The 24552-nt window shown below is 31.6% G+C and overlaps 3 protein-coding genes across 4 annotated transcripts; 2 read left to right on the top strand and 1 right to left on the bottom strand.

The window, feature by feature from the left end:
* The first annotated feature begins 396 nt into the window (after positions 1 to 396).
* LOC114176032 (UDP-arabinose 4-epimerase 1-like) lies at positions 397 to 5446 on the top strand. Of its 2 annotated transcripts, none has more exons than XM_028060924.2 (11): positions 397 to 720; positions 1466 to 1620; positions 2300 to 2424; positions 2887 to 3000; positions 3092 to 3199; positions 3312 to 3403; positions 3714 to 3855; positions 3977 to 4071; positions 4383 to 4512; positions 4717 to 4861; positions 4992 to 5446. In XM_028060924.2, exons 2-11 carry the CDS (start codon positions 1560 to 1562, stop codon positions 5228 to 5230), a joined length of 1251 nt encoding a protein of 416 aa, XP_027916725.1. In that variant the 5' UTR covers positions 397 to 720; positions 1466 to 1559; the 3' UTR covers positions 5231 to 5446. The 2 variants fall into 2 exon arrangements, with proteins under 2 accessions (XP_027916725.1, XP_027916726.1); XM_028060925.2 differs by having other exon boundaries at positions 1461 to 1620.
* A 2366-nt stretch (positions 5447 to 7812) lies between these two features.
* Positions 7813 to 10301, bottom strand: LOC114179205 (beta-amyrin 28-monooxygenase-like). Its single transcript, XM_028065455.2, has 3 exons — positions 9313 to 10301; positions 8517 to 8704; positions 7813 to 8427 (listed from the first exon to the last, which is right to left on the bottom strand). Exons 1-3 carry the CDS (start codon positions 10235 to 10237, stop codon positions 8128 to 8130), a joined length of 1413 nt encoding a protein of 470 aa, XP_027921256.1. The 5' UTR covers positions 10238 to 10301; the 3' UTR covers positions 7813 to 8127.
* Positions 10302 to 14887: 4586 nt separating this feature from the next.
* On the top strand, positions 14888 to 23911 carry SMU1 (transducin family protein / WD-40 repeat family protein). Its single transcript, XM_028059669.2, has 16 exons — positions 14888 to 15051; positions 15232 to 15442; positions 16753 to 16905; positions 17993 to 18041; positions 18191 to 18274; positions 18592 to 18695; positions 18894 to 18980; positions 19130 to 19183; positions 19602 to 19697; positions 20377 to 20504; positions 21824 to 21950; positions 22033 to 22092; positions 22199 to 22306; positions 22610 to 22710; positions 22970 to 23021; positions 23602 to 23911. Exons 1-16 carry the CDS (start codon positions 15023 to 15025, stop codon positions 23698 to 23700), a joined length of 1542 nt encoding a protein of 513 aa, XP_027915470.2. The 5' UTR covers positions 14888 to 15022; the 3' UTR covers positions 23701 to 23911.
* The last annotated feature ends 641 nt before the right edge of the window (positions 23912 to 24552 follow it).

Here is a 24552-nt window from a genome sequence, read left to right as displayed (position 1 = left end):
CAAAAAGCTGTTTTCTTGTTTAAAGTATTAACTCTAAAATGAATTAAATAAATTGTGTCATATAATAAATTTAAATACTATTCCTAATTTAGATATCTATCAGATCAAATTTTAATATAAATAGTTTCAGAAAAATATTGTGAATTGATCAGTGGAGACTTTGGTCCAGAAATTGAATCCAATTAGTAAATTTGATATGTTAAAAAATATATATGCAATAATTTTTTACAGCCTTCCATAAATTGAATAAGTTAATTAATTAATTAATAAATGATGTTATTATCATTAATAAAGTTAATGTTTCTTAACAATATCATGATGAAGGTAACAACAAATAGAGGTGAAGAAATATAAAAAGAAAATAGTCCTATGATGATGATGTTGTTGTGTTGTTGTTGTTCCTTTGATTCAGGGTCGCATCTCTCTCTTTCTCTCTCTCTCTCTGTCTAACGATTCGACAACATGGACTGCACGCACAGAACTCTCCGCTACTCTCTCTCTTCATCAATATTGAAGGCTCTCAAGACCACCCTTCAATTTTGGACCCCTTTCATATTCCTTTGCGACTCACTTTCCATTTTCTACATCTTTCTCTCTTCCTTCTCTTCTCGTACACATTTTTCTCCCCTTCTTTTTACCTGTTCAATCATCTTTCTTCTATTAAGATCTTTTGGGTCACTGAAAGCTCGCGTTTTTCTTCCTGCATTGTTTTTCCTTCAGGTAATTCTCACTGCGATTATGCCTCTGGTTCTCATGACCGGCATACTTAAGCTTCGAACTTGCTTTTCCTTACTGGGAATTTTGTGTGGTTCTGAATTTGAATTTGCTCGGTGTTTTTTGAGTGTGGCTCTGCCGAAACTGTTAATGGTGGGTTTTGTTCGCTGTTGTCATGTGTTGGATCATGAAAATGTGGTTTCTTCTGGGTTTGATGAGAAATCTGTAGTTTTTTTTCTCAATGATTATTAAATAGCAATGCCGGCTTGTTGGGGGATTCGTTTTCCCCATGTTTCCTTCGCCTTTAATGCTTTGACGAATAAATTGGCGTGCATATATTTTGTTAGTGCTATGAGTAATGAGTTATGCAGAACCTAACTTTCTGCTTTGTACGTCTGTTTGGTTTGTTCTTGTGCTGCTTTCTGTGGATCTTGGAATTCTGAATGCCTTCTCTTTGGTTCACCATGTTTAAATTTTGTTTATATACTTGTAAATTGCAGGGTTCTGTTTTGTACACAAAAATGTTGTGGTTATTTGAATTGTTCGTGTTCTCATTGGCTGAATTTGCCGCCCCCGCTCCACTTCACTCCCCTAATTTTAACCCTTTTTTTTACTTTAATATGTTTTTGGGTTCAATCCTTTCCTTGGTTTTTACTTTCTTGTTAGATGGTTTTTCCTTTTTTACTTCTCTGGGTTGTTCTCTATTCTGTGAGAGGAGAAAATGTCTCAAATGGTGTGACTTTAAGTGCAGCATGTCTCTCAATGTTGGGAGTGGAGCTTGATTTGATAATTGATATTAAGGAATAAGATCTCATTCTGCACACTCAAAGAAAGGGGTTCTGCAAATGCTAAATTTTGGCAGGTCCAGAAATCAGCCAAGGACAGCAAGAGCTACAACAATGGGAGGTATAATTCTGTCTTCTAAATTTCAGCACAAATGGTGATAGAGATATATGATGATATCTTCTGTTTTTTTCAGTTGAGTTAGTTAGGAGATTAGTTTCTTCTGTTGTATAGTCTCCTTTGTCTTTATAAAAGATCTGTTTCTGTCTTGTATGTGTGTAATTCTTGAGATAATGAGATACTGTGTGTAAGCTCATCTTGACTTGCCCCTTTTTGTCAAACACCCTGTGTGCAAGTTCTTTTTTCTCTTCCTTATAACTCTCATACTACTCACATGGTATCAGATGTAATTGTCTTCCGCCTCTAGTCATGGCCAGCCATTCTTCTGATCACCTCACAAACCCGGCCAATCCTTTGTTTCTACACCTAGGAGAAAGCCCTACTCTTGTTCTGGTTTCTCCTCTTCTTGATTACAAACTTTTTTATATTTTGCCCTTTAAATGAAGCCTGGTTGGTTAAAAGTATTAATCAGTTTGAAAATGGAATGGAAAGCTTTACCTTTTGTATGACTTGACTATAGTATAGACTAGTTGCAGTGCATGTATATAATTGACTACAAGGTGTTTGTGAGTTCATAAATTGTCAATCTCCAATGACTTTGTTTCGTGTTTTGTTATTATTTTGGCTCACTCGTAATATACTTGGAGTTTGAAAATGTAGTTTCCGTTTTTCTGTCCTATAGGTTTGGATTATCCAGATCCAAAAAGGAAGGGCAATTTTGTTGGGAAAGTATTTCTTGCTGCTGTATTAACAACACTGTGTATTATCATGATCAAGCGGTCTCCATCTTTGAATTCCTCTAGTCCGGTAATCCTTATACCATTGACACCACTAAAATGCTGCACACTATTACCGTGGTCAACTACACATGTTACTAGTGCATTGGTCATACTTGTTGTATTATATTGTTTATTGTACCTACCTAAAAAAAGAGATATGGGTATAAACCCTGTTATAAAACATATGAATACAGTGCAACAGATACATAAATTCTGTTTAAGTTTCTTTGGCTTTTTTTTATAACATATTTAAAAGATGCATTATAATTGTTTAGTTGGTGTTCAGCAGTGTTTTTAGAGAGATGAGAAAGGAAGAAAGAAATTAGGGGAAAGAGGAATTGTTGAGAGTTGTTATATGGTGTTTACTTTTCAGTCAGAATTTTCTTCTTTCACTCGTTCAATCTTCTTGCTACTTTATGTATCTAATTCGACTGTACCTTTTTTATTCATCTAGCTATATCGTTAAGTTTTATTTCTCCTCCCTTTGCAGTTTGCCATCCATGAACCTGGTGTCACTCATGTTTTAGTAACAGGAGGTGCAGGGTTTATAGGTTCACATGCTACTCTAAGACTTCTGAGTGATAATCATCGTGTCACCATAGTAGTATGTCTATTCATAAAAGTTCATTCTCTGTTTTAGCCAAATGCACTGCTCAGTGTATTGTTACAGACCTGACATTTTTTTTTCCTGGCAGGACAATCTTTCACGCGGAAATTTGGGTGCCGTCAAGGTTCTTCAAGAATTATTTCCAGAACCTGGAAGACTTCAATTCATTTATGCTGACTTGGGAGATAGAATATCTGTATGCTTACATTGTTTGTTACTAGAAATACTTTGGTGTCACTCTTTTTTGTTGTTCTTTTGGCATATGCGGGGAAGGACCTTGAAAGATTGTTTATTTGACTGGTTATCAGGTTGACAAAATATTTTTGGAGAACAAATTTGATGCTGTCATGCACTTTGCTGCTGTTGCATACGTGGGAGAAAGCACAATGGATCCTCTTAAGTAAGCACTTCTGGATTTTGTCCATTCATGTTAATCTCAGCTGAATAAGTTGTGGAATTATAAATAAGTTGGACTATTCTAAAACCATCTTTATCCAGAGGATGTTTTTGATTGAGTACACCCATATTTGCTGTTGCTACTCTAAGAATGAATTATGTTTTGATATTGCTTTTTTTTGGAATTAGATGTGATTTTGTTGATAGAGTTGGCCAATTTGTGGTTACAAGAATGGTATTTTATAGTTGAATTGACCAATTTCGGTTGTACTTTATTAATAATTTAATGTATTTGGAATTCACATGTTTGGCAGGTATTATCACAATATTACATCAAACACGTTGTTGGTATTGGAGGCTATGGCTAGACATGATGTGAAGACATTGATATATTCTAGTACATGTGCAACATACGGGGAACCTGAAAAGATGCCCATTACAGAGGAAACGCAGCAGGTGGGAATCCAAGGATTGTTGAATTAATGGGGGTTGGTTGAAAACATTTTATGTTTTTCATTGCATCCTGAATTGACTTTACTGCTCGAGGAGATTTGGAGTTAACATTGATGTTCTATAGGTCCCAATAAATCCATATGGAAAAGCCAAGAAGATGGCTGAAGATATCATCCTTGATTTCTCTAAAAACTCAGACATGGCAATAATGATCCTGAGGTTTGTATTTTGGATTTACATATTTCCCTTTATTTCAAACAGCTTTTTATATCTTATTCCGTGTGCCCTTTGTTGCAAAAGTTGTAACTTAAGTGATTTGGGGAAATTTTATGGAGCTTCCGACATGTTACTTTATATGCTGAAAACACACAAAAAAATTCATTGTATTTAGATTTGTTGGCTTAAAAAAACTCCCCACCTCATGTTAGAATGATCATATACAATTTTAGTTTTAACTGTGGATAAGTTAAAGGTATTTTAGAATTATCTGTGCTGGTATTCTTTATAAGTTTTCTTTGGGAAACTACCAGATATTTCAACGTGATTGGATCAGACCCTAATGGAAAATTGGGTGAAGCTCCTAGGCCTGAACTCCGAGAGCAAGGTCGAATATCAGGGGCTTGCTTTGATGCTGCTCGTGGTATTATACCTGGTTTAAAGGTATGCTGATACTGAAATTTTCATTTTTTTTTTCTTACATGGCTGAAAAGGGAATTCTTTATATAAGCCAGACTATGTTTTGATATGTATAATGATAACTGGAATGAAATGGTGTAGATGAATGTGTCATAAAGTTCCCTAGTAACATCAAATTCATTTGACGTAGTACTTGTAGTGTGTTCACTAGGTGCTGTCCCTATGCAGGTAAGAGGAACAGATTATAAGACACCTGATGGAACTTGCATACGAGATTATATCGATGTAACTGACCTGGTTGATGCTCATGTGAAAGCCCTAGAAAAGGCACAACCTGCCAAAGTTGGGATCTACAATGTTGGCACTGGAAAGGGTAAGTTAAACACTTGGATCCTGTTTTCTGAAGTCTATGTAGGATGAAGTGAAAACAGCAGAAAACATATTCTGAACCAAACCAAACAACCTTGTACGTTTGATTAATAGTATTAGTGCATGTTTATCAGGTAGTTCAGTGAAGCAGTTTGTGGAAGCTTGTAAAATGGCTACAGGGGTAGACATTAAAGTGGAATTTCTTCCTCGTCGTCCTGGTGATTATGCTGAGGTGTACAGTGATCCAAGAAAGATCAAACGTGAACTGAATTGGAGTGCTAAGCACACTGATCTTCAACAGAGTTTGAGGGTTGCATGGAGATGGCAGAAATCTCACCTTGATGGTTATGGAGTTCCAAATGAAATGCCTTGAATTACTTGGAAATTCTAGCATAGCACAACACTAGATGAAACCCTTGCTGCACTTCTATTTATGTATTAGAAAATAGGGGTTCATATTGTTTTTTCCCTTGGGATTTGCCATTGGGAAATTTGTTCTTAGGGAGCATGTAGTTCATTCGTTACATGTATTGACCTTATGATATGATTCAATAATATAATGCTGAGGCTCTATTATAGCTTTCTTCAATATCCTACAATCATATTTTAACTCTTTACACCATTCACATCTCTTGTTGGAATTAAATTCTTTCATCTTTATTACATATAAGGTCAAATTAAAATATATCATTAAATATCTTGATTTAATATTTTACTGTTAAACAGAGTTTTCATATGGGTTTGAGAGAAAAAAGGGTATCAAATCATCTTTTTTTTTTTTCAAAAACAGGTGATACTCTGCATTAATACTATGATGCATGTACAAATAGTATATTCCAGCTAAATTAATTGCTTTTGATTTAAAAGTAAATTTGAATTTAACTTATTGTAACATTTGTATTGATTGGAGAATAGAAGGAAAGAGAGAAAAATGTCAGAATTAAAGGTACGAGAAATGTGTATAAAACAAAAGTATGCAACTACTTTTTTTATAGCATCATATAATTAGAAAAATAATCAGGAACATTTAAAAATTATGCCTATTCAGAATGGTTGATGATAAAAGAAGACTTTTTACAGATGATAACAAATAAAAGAAAATCGCTTATAATTTTTGTTTAATGTTCATTTTGTGGTTAAAACAAAAAATATATATATTTAGTGGTTTCTCCATTTTGTTGTTTCATTGTGAATGGTTCTTTCTTAAACTAATATTATGGATGCTTATCGTCCTTGCTCATAATTCAATGTGCATGCATGCTTAGGACTTTTGAATGTCTTTGGTGTTGTGCATTGTCTCTTTTGGTTTATGAATTTGTGGTCCACAAATGTAAAAACAAAATTCAGTCACGGCTATTTAATCATGCAGTTCATTTATTTCAGCAGCCCATTTAATTAGAAATTTATGTGTACGAATCTACAATTTGCATTTTGTTTATATATAATATGGAAAAATATGTATAGACCTCTTCACTCTACATGGATTTTGAAGAAGAGAGTGATGGGAAGAGAAAAGAAAAGACAGAGAGAAAAAAAAGAAGAAGAAAAAGATGTGATGAATAATGTAATAAGCCAAGAAAAGAAAGATAAAAAATAAAATGAGAAATAAATTTATAAATATAATTACTCGTGTAATATTACTTTAACTCTGTCCTTCTCCATGTTGATGTATTAATATAAAATTATTTCAAATAAGTCTGTAAAAATGGTTAACATCTCACTCTCTCATTCAACAAAATGACGCTAAACCTTGATAGTATTAAAAGGGTTTAATCAAAGTATATTCTCTCATTCCATCATGATAGACTTTATGATGATTATTTTACAGTGACAATAAACTTTAATTAATTACAGTATATTAAAAATTAAACTCAGTTTTGCTAGATGTTACTATCTCAACTATACTTAATCCTATATATATATATATATATATATATATATATATATATATATATATGTGGTCAATCTTACATGTAACAAAAGTTTTTTTTTTCCAAATCATCTAGTTAGGAAAATAGGAAAGAGTATTCTTAAAGAAAAAAAGTTCCAACATCAAATATATTTAATACAATTTATATATATTTTTGAATGAATTGTGCTGAGTTATATAAAAACTCCTAATATCATCTAAGAACTCCCAATTATAATTCAAAAGATATTAGAATAATATAATTAAATATTATAGGTAATCAGTTATTTAATTTTCAAATATTTTAGATATTATATATAATTAATTATTTTATTGTTTTCTTATTAGTATATTTTTCTATTCTACAAAACTATCATTTTTACATAAACATACATTTAGATTTAATAAATTATTTTATTTCTTTTTTCCCTTGATATGATATGAAAGTCATATCTTTTGTGTCACAATTTTGTTAATTTTCATGCTCAATATCCTCATTTAAATGCATGATGTGGTGAGAGTATTTTTGATATCTCACAATGACTAATAATAAAGATCAATTTACATAGAAGTAAATCTCATTTTACTCAACTAATCTTATAAAGTTAAGTTATATTTAAATTCCCTGTCTTACTATAATATCGGTATATATATAGGTCTAAATCAAGATTAGGATGGATTCTTAATAACTTTGATACAATATTATATTTGGTTTAAGTAGTTGTTTTCTTACCGATTTTTATTAAATGTGGAACTTCACACTCTCAAAAACACCACAACAGGTCTACTTTGTGAAGAATAATTACGTGTTATTGTATCTTTTGTTGTCTCTCTGCGACTAAATCGATGCCTTTTTCATTCTGAATATTTCTTTATGTGAACTGTTGTCATTTTGCATGCATGGCGTGTAGGACTTTCGGGGTATCCTACGTGTCGTACGTTGTCGCTTTTGGTTGATGAATTTGTGGTCCAGTATCTCCCTGTCCAATGAACATCGATTACTAGTTAAACTATACCAATCACACTGCTTTCATAACAGTCAAACTATGCTGATTATATATAACCTGGACCATGCCATTGATTGATATATATGATCTGATATCAACATCTCTTTTATAAGGATTTCACATGCACGGAGAAACTACGATTTGTTCTTCAAAATAGTTACCTACTCAACATCACTTTTTTCCTTCTAGAAAACGACAACAAAACACTCCGAATATTCTTATTACATTGTCTCATTACACATACAATCCTATAATCAATTAACCTTGTCTGGGTCGTTTGTCGTCTTTATTATCATATGATATTGCTTTTTTCGAACTGTTCTTCGTGTTCACAATATCTGCACTTGTGAGAACTTAACGGTGATAAAGACGGATTGATACTCCCTCTGCTGGGGTAGGTATTAGACCCTCTGAAACTTTCTCATCTGGAACTGTAACTTCCCACTTGAACTTGTTTATTAGGATGTGAATAAAATTGAGGACCACAAATCGCGTGTAGTCTTGTCCAGGGCAAGATCTTGGTCCAGCTCCAAAGGGTATCCAAGTGTATGGAGCAGGAAGAATATTATTCCCTTCAAACCTTGAGGGGTCAAAACTTTCAGGTTTTGGAAAGTGGTTCGGATCCTTATTTGTCCCAACCAGTGACCAAAAAATCTGTGCAGATGGAAACAAGTTAGAGAAAATTTTAATTTATTACAAGCTTATTAACTTACATTAATCAATTAGTATATATCTTAAGGTACCTTCCACCCTTTTGGAATAGTAAAACCTTCATATGTGATATCTGTTATGACCTCTCTGAACACACCTGGTGCAGTTGGATAGAGTCTCATAGTTTCCTGTGCAACAGCCCATGTGTATTTCAGTTTCTGTATGCTGTCCCAGTCTAGTGCTGCACCAGATCTTTTGAGTTTTGTAACACCAGCATGCTCTGATTCAAAATAAAACAAAGTATCATGTATATATATATAGTCTATGTTTATATAGTCTATGTTTTAAGAAGGAATATTAAATATATTTGATTCTTTCTGCTTTGTGTATCACTGCCATTTAAATTTTGGCTATGTGGTAAGTCAACCATACTTTGTTTAAGAATCTTGCATTCTGAGTCCAAAAAGAAAGTCCAAAAACACAAACTGTATTCTCCTGGCTTAAACCAATAACTTATCTTAAAGCAGCTACTGCAATATTTTATGCAGACAAAACTTAGATGCACTTTTTTAACAACTTTTAACATTGTTTTTTTTAATTAAGACTGTGTTCTCCTAGCTTAAACCCCTAACTTACCTCTCTACCTTAAAGCAGGTACAATATTTTATGCACACAGAACTTGGATGCATTTTCTTAAGTATTTTGAACATTGTTTTTGAATTAACATTAGAGTTTCAGTTTGGTAATCTGTATGAGAAAAGGGTTGGTGAAAGTTTACAAAGACGAAAGTTGAATTCAGAGTAGAGAATTGTACTAAAAGCAGCTAAGAACCATATATTCAAACTCTGTCCTATGTTGTGTGTGTATATAATTACTATCTTAAATTACCGGATACGATTTTTTGGTAGATATCAGGCCTCTGTCCAATGTGTTTGATCATGAAAGCCAGAGTAATAGCTATTGGCATGTGGCTTGAATTCATCATCCCCATGATGATGTTGCTTATTTGAATTCTTGGCACATATTTTCCACCTTGCTCAGCACCAACTACGTGTGCTAGTAGGTCATCCACAACTTGTCCCTTGGACAAAGCTTCAATCTTTTCTTTGATCAGAAATTGGATCTCTTTCCTTATTGCAGATGAAGCCTTGAGTGCCCTACGGTATGAAGAGCCCGGGAAATTCACAGGAGCAGAGTAGATCCCAAAATACAAGTGCTCAAACTCAGTGGCCAATTTTGGTTCATCAATGCCTAAGAAGAATTGAGAAGCCAGTGTGAGGGAAAAGGCCTTCACCAAAGGGTACACCTTCACTTCTGTTTTTCCTTCCCAGTGTGTCGTGAAATGTTGATGCATGGTTGATTCAACCTTGTTCCCCATGTACCTTGCTATTCCCTCAGGTCTCAGAATCCCCAAGATCTTCACTGGAGCTGAAGATGCAGGTTCTTGTTTTGGTGCATGTATTTTTTGGTCAGGAATATTGAAGAACCTGCGCTGAGTCTTCATGTACCAAACTTTGAGAAGCTTTGTCTCGTTGGTGGAGACAAATTTGTTTGCTGCAGGACCAGAAAGAACCACTGTTGGCTCTCCTAGGATGTTTGTGTGGAAGTTCTGTGAGGAGTACTTTTTGACCCTTTCTTGAATGAAATGTTCACTCTTGAGGAACAAAAATTGGAAGGTTTCACCCATTAGGGGCCACCCAAAGCTACCAGGGGGCAAGGTTTTAGTGCCACCTGTTCTTCTTTTCTGCAAAACATACACAGATGCAACCATGGTGATCACAGTAATTAACAGAGATTGCATGAGAAATTCCATCTCAGCTGCAAATTCTTAGCATGATAGAGTGTTGAGCTTTCTTTTATATACTAGTCATGGAGGGTCCACATCGAGGGTTTCATATACCAGTCGTTTGAGGTACACTTTTTTTATTAAAGGGTTGGATGCTTGTATTTTATTATTATAATTTTGGTATAATTTTTTTTTTATTATTTTTGTTTAAAAATGTCAAATAGGTTTTTCAATTTTTTTTTTAAATTAATATTATAATTATGTTAATTAATTAATAAAATAAATTATTTTTATTAACAATTTAAACTTTGATAAAAAAATTTGGATCTATTTTAAAAAATATAACAAAAAAGTATCAAATTGTAAAAATTTTTAAAAATTAGGACAAAATTGAAATTTTAAAAAATTGGAAGACTAATTTAATATTTTTAGACAAAATTAAAAATAAAAAGTAATTAAATCTATAATTTTTTTCCTTGCCATAGTATAATCTACTTTTTATTTTCTTAAAAAATATTTTTTGGAATTTGTGGTTTAGCCATCTCATTCAATTTAATTAATGATGGGTTGAGTTTGAGTGGGTCTATAAAAAAAATTAAAAAAATTCAACTCAGTCTAACTCTTTATATACATATTATAAAAATTCCCTCATATATATTTTTATAAAAAAATAAAAATAAAACAACTACAATAGATAATGTATCACGATTGAGAGAAATATTAGCAACTTTTCTAACTGCATGCAATTGTCTATATCACATTTCTACCGGTCTCTATCCACATCACATAATTTATTTATTTTTGTTTGTGGTTATTATTTTTCTGTTGTCACCTACTATAAAACAATGGCCCAGATTTGACTTTTCATTAATGTTTTTTCATAAAATGTTTTCATTTTTTTTTAATAAAGAGGGTTCTTTCAAGTGTCGAATTTTCAGCATTCTGGTTAAAATTGAAAATAGAATCTATTACAACAAAACGGGAATTGAGTTGTCATATATAGAATACCTTTAATTTTGAAAACAATAAAATAACTTTTCCTTATAGAATTTATTTAATGAAAATGTCATTCCTATGTGAGAACAAGAAGAAGAAATGCTATCAACTATATCTTGTAATAAATATATAGTAAAAAAAAAAATACATGAGTTATCTATGTTAATGTTATTAAATGAGTGTATACAACAAAAAAATCTTTTGAATGAAAGAGTGCAATAAATAATATATTAATAATTCAACATTATCACGAATAATTAAAATTATGAACATTGTTATTATGAGTATTTCAAAACCCACTTTACATATATTTCGTGAGAATTTTTGTTTTGAAAAAAAAAAAACTATAATTATAGATTTCTACGTTGTATTTGAAATATAAAAGTTAAAAGAAAAACTTACATTACTTTAAGTGTTGAGAGACTGTTAACACGGACTAATATATATATATATATAATTATGTTTTCAATTTAGGATATATTTACGTTAAATAAAATTAGGATTTTTTTTTCACTAATTTGTTTTCAATCAAATCCATTTCTCGTAATTATTTGTGTAAGCTTGTTAATAATTAGTTTTGTCTACATCACACTACTACGTATTGGATATCATTTAATAGATAACCTAGTAGATAGTGATGGCTTTGAAAGTAATCAATAGACACCTTTAATAATTAAAGTAATAATATTAGTGTGTATATTTTGTAGATGAAAATTGTAACACGCCACCTGTTTTAAGTTAATTAAAACATATAAAGTTTATATAATTTATTCACTCGTGTATTATATTTAGTATATGTGTATATGTATTTTGAATACATACAATATATAAATAAAAAATCTTGGAATATTCATAAGTTCCATCTTATTTTATTGGTTTCTTTAAAATTATTTTTCTTTCAAAACGTGATCGTAGTAATATTATAAATATAGCAAAGTTCAAGTTTAAAATTATAAATATAACAAAATTCAAGTCCAGATGTGATGGTAATCGGATCACATTAAATCTACTAAACATTGACTAATTAATTATTTTCATAACATGAATACGAGATATTATTTACTTTGAACTATGCACTCCTTGACATTTTTGTATTATTGGATATTTAAATTGTTTTAGATCTCCATTTTTAAATTATGCAAAATTATTATATATATATATATATATATATATATATATATATAATCATCAAATCTGAAATATTATTTCAATTATTACATACATACATAGATGTGTAACCATTATCATAACATTATTATTGTACTAATCACACACAACATATTTAATTTTCAACACATAAATCATATAATAATATAACCATCAATCACTTTAATTACACAATGCCAACTCAATCAAGTCATATCATATACATGAAAGGTGAAAATAACACTCAACTGAACACAATCAACCCAAATAATTTAATTTTCAAAACTAAATTTCAAGAGTGACATAAGAGTATTGATATGAGTATGTTGTTTAAGTAATCTTACATAACTTGAAAATTAACATTCTCTATTGAATGCTATGATTTATTAAACTTAAACATCATCTCAATACTTAAACAATACATTTGAGAAACAATGGAACAAGTTATTAAGTTCCAAACTCCATTACAATACCTTTATTATCATCGTTTAACCTATGAGAGTCTTTGAGAAGATAACATTGACATGTGATACCTTTCTCATTCAATCCTCAAACTATAACTTGAGTGTGAAGTTGTATTGTTTGAATGAGCATGTAGAAGTTTAAATAATATTGTTTTTATACTTATAATAAATATTACCGCTTGATCATTGCTCGAACAACCTAATGTTGAAAGGTATATGTACAATTGACAAATATAAAGAAAAATAAAAACACGTAACCAACATTAACCGATTTTATTGCATCTAAAATGTGTAAAATATCCATATACAATTTTAGTAAGAATATCATCATAAAATTTATAGAAAAAGTCAATTTAGGGAGAAACAATATTATTTCATTTTTACAAAAATTGGAACTAAATTGAAACTAAAAATAAATATAGGAAGCAATCATTTTGACACATGACATTGTGAAGTGACAAATGTAAAAATAAAAAAAAATCAAAAATCAAAAAATTCAAAAAATTCAAAAAATCAAAAAATCAAAAAATTCAAAAAAACTTGAGATTTACACGTTGGATTGACTTTACATCGTTTGATCAAAATTAACGGCAAAGACCAAATTGAATCATTTTTAAGAAAACAAGGACCAAATTGAGGTAGCGAAAAATTGAAAGACCAATTTAATACTGCTTGACAAATACAAAGACCAAAAGAATAATTTAACCAAAAAATTATTTCACAATTATATTTTTTTAAAAATTTAATAATACTTTTAGAAGAATTAATTTCATTTTTTAGTTATTATAAGATAAAAATGAACACACACACACACACACACATATATATATATATATATATATATATATATATATATATATGTTTTCACTATAATTGTAGTTACCTTTGTATTTGTAATTTATCCTTTTTGCGCTTTCTTATTTTCTATTATTTATACTTTTTAATATAAGATGAATATCAATTTTGCATGTAACTAACTACCTGTTCTAAGAGTATCAAAAAATAGGATTTAAAGTTTAAATCATCAAATAATAAGTTATAAATTATTTGTTCATCATTAATGTTGTGTCTGGTTCTTTGTACTGTTTTCTGTGTCTCATTGGTAGTTTTAGATGCTCTTTGTGGTCCTCTATTTCTCACACACACTCATTTTCTCTCTCTATATTCTCTCTCTATAAATAAATAAATAAATATTAGACGCAAATCTAATGAGCATTCATTTCAATTATCTACAACAGTTAAATATTATTTCATTTCAGTAATATTCACAAAAATTTAAAAGTCTGAGTTGTGGGTTTAAATACTATAAAGCCTACTTGAAATCACAATATCAATGAACACCAAAATTCATACCGGATAATACTAAAATAGATTCAAATGATAGGTTAAATATGTTCTTATCTTAAATTTTAATATCAACTATTATTATCTCAAACTTTAATATAATTTAGTTTTAAAATTTATAAGATAAATAAATATAATTCTTCTAATTTAACTGTTAATTTATTAACCTTTTTATGTATAATACGACATTTAAAATTAATATTTAAATTATTTATACTATTTTACGTATTAAATATAAAAGACTATTCACTTTAAAAACACATTGAATTTAAAAGATTATAATCATTATTTTTAAAATTTGATTATAATTTTACATCTAAATTTAATGCTTATAAATTTATTTAACCTTATTTATATATATATATATATATATATATATATATATATATATATATATATATCACGTATAGTCGAATTGATAAAGTGATAAAATAACTTTAGGAAATGTCCTTACTATCTCATAATGTGAGTTTCAATTTTATTCTAAAATATATATTTTATAATATTTCGAAATGAATGATCTGAGAAATTTTTAATATATTATAGATTATATTTTGTAAACATATAAGAATTGTAAAATTTTAAAAGGCCACTATTGTAATATCAATGTAACGAGGTCAGAAAAATCATTACCCAAAACAAATTTAGGCCCTAACCATGTGGGTTATTGGGTTTGACCCGACCCAGGGTTTGTTGTTCACAAGGGCATGTTTGTTGGGTTCAATAAAACTAACGTTGGTACTGAGATTATGGCCTAATGAGAACGTTGGAACTGGTGGTAAGTGATAACACTTGGTTTCTTTGAATCTGCGCTAAAACCCTACGCACACATCGTGGTGCAACTTCAATCGACATATCAGCAATGTCTACCCTCGAAATCGAAGCTCGAGAGTAAGTATCGTTCACTGCATCTAATTTCTCCACCGTATTAAAAAATCGGGAAATTTAATTTTCTTCGTTTACTAAAACATATGTTTCGCTTTTGTTCATGTCTAATTGAAACTCGTTCAATGGCTCTCTGTTTTTTTGGTTTAATTTGTGTTATTGTCAAATTTCGTTTGCCCTTCGCAGTGTCATCAAAATTGTGCTTCAGTTTTGCAAAGAAAATTCGTTGCATCAGACTTTTCAGACGTTGCAGAATGAATGCCAGGTTTCTCTGAATACTGTTGACAGCATTGAAACCTTTGTTGCTGATATCAATAGTGGGAGATGGGATGCTATATTGCCTCAAGTTTCTCAACTCAAGCTTCCCAGGAATAAATTGGAGGATTTGTATGAGCAGGTATTTTTTGACAAACTTTGGTTTGTGATATATAACTACTAATTGTGTTGTGTATAACTGTATATTCGCTTTATCACAGTCTTCCAATGCTGGTTATGGACTTTTTAACGTATTTTAGACCCTTCCATCATATGAACAGTATGAATTGGGAATAAGGTAAAATGATGGGCTGAAATGTTGGTATGGAGGGCGGTGAAGGTAAAAAGGGTAAAAAGCGTGACAGCGTTCACATAGGAAGTGCTGGATAATGTTGCTAATCAATCTGCCTAACCTAGCTATATTTTTGGTCAGCCTTATGACATTTTCTCTTTGTGCATTGCTGGTTCGTTAGCTTTTAAGTGCATAATCATTTGGTCGTTTCCCTTGGACTTTAGGATCTCTTTATTTAGGCTGCCATTTTACAGGAAAGAAGTTTTTTCGGTAGTTGTAATATTTTCTGTGCTTTGTTAGTAGTTTAATGACTTTTTGAACTCCTTTACTTTGGGGAAATAAAGGGTCTGTTTTAATTTTGGTCGAATTAATTTTGATTGGAGATTAGGAATTGATGTTGGAGTTATAAGGTTGGCTTGGTGGTTGGAAGGAAATGAAGGGGAAGTGGGATAGGTCACGGGTTATGTTGAAGATCCCACATCAACTAGAAATACAGCCAAATTAAGCCGGTTTTGTGAGGTTGAGTAAGCTTAGAGCACACTTTCTAAGATGATATTAGAGTTTATCTTAACGAGATTTGTTGGGTGTATTGTATCACCCATTATTAGGTTGCTATTGGACCACTCACAAATATCTGGTCATCAAGATTTATAGTTCTTGGTGCGAGGATGGTGTGGGAAATCTTTTATTGACTAGAGATGAGATCAAAGTACAATATATAAGCGGTGCAAACTTACTTTACAAGCCAATTTTGTGAGGTTACATTAGACTTAAAAGTTCACTTTCTAATAGGTTTGATTCCTTCTACTAACAATAAAATTAACATATTAACGAACTAACACTTGCTTATAAAAAGAAAAAAAATTCATTTATCTTTGAAAGGCTAGGTAGTTGCCAAATGAGGTTGGATACTGTGGCAATCTAATTATTCCTCTACATTGTGAAAGTGATGCTAAAAAATCAGGCTAAAAGGAGAATTCTTCATATTTTTTATGGGTCAAATACCCCTCTTAGGCGATGTGAGATTCAGGAGCTGTCATTCAGCACTGTTTGATACTTGTAAAATCTTGCCTAATACTCACCTTGTCAGTATAACATTGTAATAATGTTGCCTGTTCTGTCAAGTTAGTGATATTTAAAAATTTCAAACATGGTTGCAGATTGTACTAGAAATGATTGAACTTCGAGAACTGGATACTGCTCGTGCAATTTTAAGGCAAACACAAGTGATGGGTGTAATGAAACAAGAGCAGCCTGAAAGATATTTGCGTCTTGAACATCTCCTAGTCAGAACTTATTTTGATCCAAATGAGGTTAGTACGTAATTTTTTATCATATTTGCAATGTCCTGTTTTCTAACTTAAGCTACTTGTTTCTTATGTCCCTCAAAGCTATTTGTATCTGCAATCTTCTACAATCATTCATCTTCAATTCTTATGAATTCTTATGCATATATAGCAGAAAATGCAAGTCCTAGTAGACCATGCATTTGGAGTGTCTAACATCCGTTGTATAGGTGTTGGGGAGTTATTGGTGTTGAAAGGTGTTTGATGCTCCAAAACTTGGTGAATTTGTGTTGGAGGGTTAATTGCTTAATTTTTTATTTTAAATTTAGTGAATTATGAAATGTGTTGAAAAAAATGAATATTGGATGAATGAAAAGTTACATGATGATCTTCATTTTGTTCCTCTCATTTAAAGATTTCTCAACTGCGGATAATAGCTACATAAATTGCAAACTTTTCCTTCCATTAGGCTTCAAACTCTTCCATTCTCAACAATCACTTTCTTAAATATATTTTAACTTCTACTTCAATTATTATTGTACAAAAGTCATATAATACCTGGCAGCGGACAAGCATTATAGACCCAGGAATTCTACTTTTCATTATTATGGTTAATGGTGTTTCTAATCCATGAAATATTTTTTGAAATACCCAAATTTTAATTCCAATTAGGGGGGAATTTTAGCTTAAAGTATGGGTATTTAACTTCTACTTCAATTATTATTGCACAAAAAGTCACATAAGACCTGGCAGCGGGCTAGCTTTAAAGACCCAGGAATTCTACTTTTCATTATTATGGTTAATGGTGTTTCTAATCCATGAAATATTAAATATTTTTTGAAATACCCAAATTTTAATTCCAATTAGAGGGGGGGGGGGGGGGGGGGGATTTTAGCTTAAAGTATGGGCATTTAAAGAAAAGGGAATGGAAACCATTGGTTTTACAACTTGGGGACAAAATTTGGAAAATTTTCAAGGACTAAACAAACCATTAATCCTTATTATTTGTTCTTGTGAAAAAGAGTATAATGACAACTTCGAAGCTTTATTTCTTGCCATGTTCTTGTGTTTGTTTCTTTACCCAAGGGTTCATGACTTGTGTCCTATATGACAGGCTTATCAAGACTCAACAAAAGAGAAGCGACGTGGACAAATAGCCCAAGGTTTTTGTCTTTAACATTTGTAGTTTTTACTAAGAAGTTGTGATACTATTTTTTGTTCTGTCGTAATGAAAATCTATTTCTTGATTTGAAATGAAACTTCATTTCTTTTGATTTTTACCTTAAGAACTTCTATTTCCTTGCATTTTCAGCTCTTGCAGCTGAAGTTACTGTAGTGCCACCATCCCGATTGATGGCTTTAATTGGTCAGGCTTTGAAGTGGCAGCAGCATCAAGGTAATTTACTTTCATGGTTTTGAAAAACAATATTCATTTTCATGGTGATCATCTACATACTTATTGTTTTTCTTGTGTTTCTTAATGCAATTCTGTGTATGTTTCTAATTTGATTTCACTAAAGAAACTTGTTGAAAAACCACTTTAATTGTGGTCACCCCTAGCCTGCCTTCTCTGTGGCCTATCTGTTGCAGCCTCCAACACCTTCTCTGTGCTGGATTGTGTGTGTGTGGGGGGGGGGGGGGGGGGGAGCCTTGATGATGTTTATAGAAAATTCTTTTAGATTTTGACTGAGCTATGCTTTCCTTTGATCACAGGGTTGCTTCCTCCAGGAACACAATTTGATTTGTTTCGTGGCACAGCTGCTATGAAACAAGATGTGGATGACATGTATCCAACAGCTCTGTCTCACACGATAAAGGTATCTTATCCATATTTAAGGCATTTTTTTATGGAGATGAGATGTGAAAAACACTGAAGTAGACAGAGAGAACAAAAATGCAGAACCATTGGGTTTCCTGTGGGCTTGTGTTGAAAAATATTTCTGATACTGAACAGATCCAAAGCAAGTTTGCTTTCATAATATTAACCCTTATATTCTGCTTATGTGGTTGTTTAGTTTGGGAGTAAAAGCCATGCAGAATGTGCTTGCTTTTCACCAGATGGGCAGTTTCTCGTGTCATGCTCAGTTGATGGGTTTATTGAGGTATTTATAATTTGTGTTTAAAGTTTCATTTTCAGCTTCTTTCTTCCCATTTTTCTGGTCATATTTCTTGGTTTGCAGTTACATAATTGGAGTTTAAAGCTTCCTTTTCAGTTGCCTTTCCTTTTCCTGATTTTTGGCAATATTTCTAGGTTTGGGATTACATAAGTGGAAAGCTGAAGAAAGATCTCCAGTACCAGGCTGACGTGAGTGAGTTTTTATTTGAACACTTTTACCTTCTAATGATAAAATGTCTTGTATGTGATAGTTAATGAATTTGGAAACAAATTTAAGATGAAGTATGCATTTTGGTATCTTAAATTTGTAGTATACATATAAATATGTGCATGTATTACACATTTTATTCATGAAATTGGATTTTCTTTCATAATGCGATGTTTTGTTTTGCTGACCTGTCTCTTCCTCTCTGTGTTCAATAAATATATCAACATATCTGCTTGATTTATGTTTTCTAAGAATTTTAGTACTATTATTAACATGAATGTGTTTAATATCGCTTGCAATTTAGTTATACATATAATTTTATCCGTCATTTCTATAAGGAAATATCTTAGTGTATGTAAGTCTTTTCCTTAGACATTATATGATTCCGTGAACTTGCAGGAAGTCTTCATGATGCATGATGATGCTGTGCTTTGTGTAGACTTTAGCAGAGATTCAGAAATGCTTGCGTCTGGTTCTCAAGATGGAAAGATTAAAGTGAGTAATGCATGTTTGCATTTAAGGCTGTATGAGCTAACCTTTCGAAGAATTTCTTATATTCTTGATTTTGTATGTGTTTATGCGTGTATGTGTGTGTATATTCTAGATGTGCAACACTCTTCAATATTTCTATGAAATGGAATTAAGCTACCAAACATAATTCATTTGAAAAATTTTAGAATGTAAACCTATGGGTGGGTGAGTAGTGAATAGTGTCAAATTGTGCAACTAAGTGAAAAAGGTCCTGATAAAATAGGGACGTGGGATCTCGAAAATTCATAATGTTGCTGGTAACAGCAATTCATGGGGTAGGTAACTTGGGTATATTGGTATAAATTTGTGGACAAAACAATTAATAGTTGCCTTTTAGCATGGCCTTATTTTTCCATAAACAGTTAAATGAAAAGAAAATTAGTTGGTGCATAAGTTGAAATTAACCTTTCGGAGACTAGAATTACTACAAAAAATGTTAATAGTACCTAAACACTATTAATGCTGTGTTTTGTGTTTATTACTTTACATGTCCTACTTTGTCTTTTAACTTGTAACATGTGGTTCCTTGAATATATACTGGTTTCCATGTGGATGTTTTAGTTGCTGTTTTTGAATGTTTATGTTTCCAACTCAACTGTTAATATGTGAAACTTAAAATTGTATATTTCACATTTCAATTTAGGTCTGGCGTATTAGAACTGGCCAGTGCTTGAGGCGTCTTGAACGTGCACATTCCCAAGGTGTCACAAGTGTTTCCTTCTCTCGTGATGGAAGCCAGTTATTAAGCACTTCATTTGACAGCACAGCAAGGTTTTGTCATTTAATTTTACTTATTTTGCACTGTCTACAGGCCATCAGTTCAACTGAGTTAAATTTTAGGTTTGAGAGGTTCTTTTAAGATGTTAACAAGGACATGAATGACCTAATGATTAGAAGTTGATATTATTATTGGTAGACAATAGCAAGCCTAAAATCCCTCCGTACAAATTTGGGGTTGACAATGCAGTCATTGGTGAAAAGCACTGGTTCCAATATGTTTTGGTGAAAAGCATGGTGATTGTAATGTGTTTTTCTTTCTAAACAACTGCTAAATTAAACCTATCGAATATAGTTGTCATGAACCAACTATCTGGATAGGTTAAAATGGCAGCTGAAAACACATGGTTGCTTTATATATATAACAAGTCACATTTCATGAGATCTCTTTGTGCTTTAAAAGTATAGACGAAGGAAAATTTAACTTTTACTTAAAAGAACTGGATACTGGGGATTGAATTCTAGACATCGTAAAGGCTCTAATATTAAGTTGTTAGGAGAAAGCACTTGAATGGTTCTGTATTTAACACTAATGGCATAATTATCAAGAACAATAAAATTGGAAACGAATTGTAGGAAATACAATTCCCCAAAAGTATCACAAAATTAAAGGAAAACTATAATATAATGCAAGTTAAATACATGAAAATAACATAATTAATGACACGTCATAAGCATCGTATCACAAGGTCCTTAGAAAATAGCACACCAAGTAAAAACAATTGACACAAAACAAGAATAAATTGAAAACCTAGTGTTTGTTTAATAACCTCTTTTTCTAGGAGATGCAATCAAAGCTATCCCAGGAAGTTGGAAAATAAGCAGCACTTATTTCTCTGAAGTTAAACCATACAAAATCACTTTTTCTCCTTTCCCCCACCCAACGTTCAGTATGTTTGAATTTCTGTTGGGAGGGCTCAAACTTACGTTGAAACCAATTTCATTCGGTCACATCCTTTTCCGTTCAGTTGCATTGGAATGTTTTCCAACAATAAAACAGACACGCATAATCATCATTCTCATTCTTATCAAGTGAGACATATTCTGTTTCCTGTATTTCCAATTCTTAAGATATTTTCTTTGTTCTTCATTCAAACAGTGGAGAGTTAAAGCTTGTAAGAGGAGGGTTGTTAGAGATCGAAGGGATTGTAAATGAAATTACTCATTTCAGTGCTGCTCTTTAGCCCAAATCCTTATTCAAATCTTTAGTACTGTTCATATAGTTTGTATTTTTTGTATATCAACATTATAAAATGCTTTAGTAAAATGTTAGCTACTGGTGAGTAAAAAGGTTTTTTTTTTTTTTTATGTAGGATTCACGGCCTCAAATCTGGAAAGATGTTGAAAGAGTTTCGTGGCCATACATCTTATGTAAATGATGCAATTTTTACAAATGATGGGAGTCGTGTTATTACTGCGTCAAGTGACTGTACAATCAAGGTCAGTTACTTGGTATAGATAGTACTTGGAAGTTCCGTATTTATCGGGTGTGCAAGTAATGTATTTTTCGTCCTTATTGTAGGTCTGGGATGTGAAGACTACAGACTGCATACAAACTTTTAAGCCACCTCCTCCTTTAAGGGTGTGTCTTAAAAAATCTACTATGAGGACTTTTTCCATTCAATTTTCTGATGTAATCTTGACAATTTTGTTCATTTGTCTAATTACTGATTTCTTTGGACTGTTAGGGAGGTGATGCTTCAGTCAATTCTGTTCACATTTTCCCCAAGAATACTGATCACATTGTCGTTTGTAACAAAACGTCATCCATATATATCATGACACTTCAAGGACAGGTATACTTAAAAGAGTTGATAACTGGAAATTATTTGTTTATACTTTATTTCACTAGTGTCTTGATATTAAGGATGTTGCACTGTCCTCCTTAATTAATGTGTTTGTTTTGACAAGGATAAGTATTTATCTAATTCTGCATATTCATGCTGGCTGAATATAGGCATTTACTTAAATGTGGACTTCATTTCCTTTCATCTGTTTTTAACAGGAAGTGTTGTAACAGCATGTTAGGATCTAACTGCAAGTTATGAAACTTTAGTTCATCTCTTTTTCTGAGCATTATTTTCTCTGTCAATTGATAGGTTGTGAAGAGCTTCTCATCTGGTAAAAGAGAGGGCGGAGACTTTGTGGCAGCCTGTGTTTCACCGAAAGGGGAATGGATTTACTGTGTTGGTGAAGACAGGTATCCTGATTTGTGTAAAATATGACAGCCCTTCATATATTCTGGTAGACAAATATTTTAAGTACAACATGTAATTACATCACGTATGCCTTATGATTGATATTTTCCCTTTCTTAAGCTCAATAACTTAACCTGATTTTACAGTAACTTCTGGATGATGTTTACTAAATTAGTATATTCTTTCTTGAAATAATCTAACCCCGCCAAATATCTTTCCAAATATTGTTATATTCTTAATGAGATGACAAATTGAACGCAGGAATATGTACTGCTTCAGCTATCAATCTGGAAAACTGGAGCATCTAATGAAGGTATGAATATTGAGTTAATCTGAGATTAGATCCATAGGTTTGTTTCAAATTGGTCTTAATTTCCATAGATGTTGTTTTTGTTGCAATCTTGCATGTGAAAGAGGGAATAAGACTCAATTGATAAATAGAATCAGACTTAGCCAAATAAGGTGTATCAGATGATACTGCCTGAACTTGATAGACGCAAGTTTCAGATTATGTTTGCGTAACTTTGAGTCTAATGTATACCAGATGCAAATTCAGACAGTGCGTGTCAGACTATGCGAAAATAGATTGTGCATATTAGACTGTGTATTTGCCACATTTATCTTGTTGAATCTTGTGTTAAAACTGGGATTTTGTGTATAATTTGCAAACACTAACTAAAACCAGAACTGACCCGCTTATGTATCACTCATTTCTTCAGATAAAACGTTGTGCATTATCTGTTGATCAAACCCTCTGGCTGTATATTGGTTAAATTGGATTTTATTTTCCCGTATTCTGTTCCCACGGAATACGCGTCTTTTCTACCGAGGTTTTTATCGCGATAAATAAATTTTTTAAGTGATATAATGAAATTGTTGGTGTCCAATGACAGGTCCATGAGAAGGAAGTTATAGGGGTCACTCACCATCCCCATAGGAATCTTGTTGCAACTTTTAGCGAAGACTGCACAATGAAGTTGTGGAAGCCTTGAATACTTTGGGGCTATTTCTATCTTGTTAACACAAATGAACATCTTTGTAGTTTTTGCAATGTATATAATTCTCAGGAGTTTAATTTTAATGTATTGTTAGTAAAATTAGTTTATATTATTGACCAATGATGTGTTAGTTGAAAGCCGGTGCTGCGTTGGGGTTATTGACTGATTGAAAATTCAAAGTATCTATTTGCATTCTTTTGCTTCAGTTTTATTTTATTTTTAAATCTATCCTTTTGTTGAACTTATGTTATAAATATATTTTTCATGCGCATACTTAATAGTAAAGAAAAAAAAAATGACATTTTGTTAATTTTATTTTTTAATAACGTGTGTGTGATGTGGTCCTTGGAACTGAATAATGCTGAATACAGTATTGATTTACATGAAGTCTTTAAGCTGATCAATGCATAATACGTCGTATTGATGAGGTACTTAAAACGGAATAACGAATAGTCATTCAAGTATACAGTTTCAAAGACCATTATTAGATTCCATTTTTTATGAAGTTAGATACTTAATAGGTAAATATGTTTTTCAGTTTTAAAGTTGATACTTAATTTGGTTTAAGATTCGTGAATATATATATATATTTAAAAGGCACAATGTAGAGAATGATTATTTAAAAGATGGAAGAAAAGTATTGGTTAGATTATGTTTTACTCCTTTAAGACAAGTTCCACTATTCTCTTTCATTTTATGGTAACGTGTAAAGTATTCTTGAAACGAAGTAAAATAAAGAATATAATCAAGAAGATAATAATTCATAATGTTTTAAATTTTAAATGGGAGGATAAATGACTTTTCTCTCTCTCAAAGTAGACCCATGAAAAAAAGAAGTTAGACGCA

This window comes from Vigna unguiculata, chromosome 3 (assembly GCF_037176805.1).
Source record: "Vigna unguiculata cultivar grain cowpea cultivar isolate G323 ecotype 2 chromosome 3, ASM3717680v1, whole genome shotgun sequence".
In the NCBI taxonomy this organism is placed as follows: Eukaryota; Viridiplantae; Streptophyta; class Magnoliopsida; order Fabales; family Fabaceae; genus Vigna; species Vigna unguiculata.
Note: the sequence above shows the minus strand (reverse complement) of the source record. Positions and strands in the feature narration are given on the sequence as shown.

Coding starts and splice junctions, on each gene's coding strand:
- LOC114179205 (XM_028065455.2), bottom strand. CDS start 10,237: ATGGAATTTCTCATGCAATCTCTGTTAATTACTGTGATCACCATGGTT. Junction 8,705..9,312: donor CTACCAAAAAATCGTATCCG/GTAATTTAAGAT, acceptor ATTTTGAATCAG/AGCATGCTGGTGTTACAAAA. Junction 8,428..8,516: donor CTATTCCAAAAGGGTGGAAG/GTACCTTAAGAT, acceptor CCATCTGCACAG/ATTTTTTGGTCACTGGTTGG.
- SMU1 (XM_028059669.2), top strand. CDS start 15,023: ATGTCTACCCTCGAAATCGAAGCTCGAGA. Junction 18,275..18,591: donor GAAGTGGCAGCAGCATCAAG/GTAATTTACTTT, acceptor CTTTGATCACAG/GGTTGCTTCCTCCAGGAACA. Junction 20,505..21,823: donor TCATTTGACAGCACAGCAAG/GTTTTGTCATTT, acceptor TTTTTTATGTAG/GATTCACGGCCTCAAATCTG.
- LOC114176032 (XM_028060924.2), top strand. CDS start 1,560: ATGCTAAATTTTGGCAGGTCCAGAAATCAGCCAAGGACAGCAAGAGCT. Junction 1,621..2,299: donor AAGAGCTACAACAATGGGAG/GTATAATTCTGT, acceptor TCTGTCCTATAG/GTTTGGATTATCCAGATCCA. Junction 4,862..4,991: donor CAATGTTGGCACTGGAAAGG/GTAAGTTAAACA, acceptor CATGTTTATCAG/GTAGTTCAGTGAAGCAGTTT.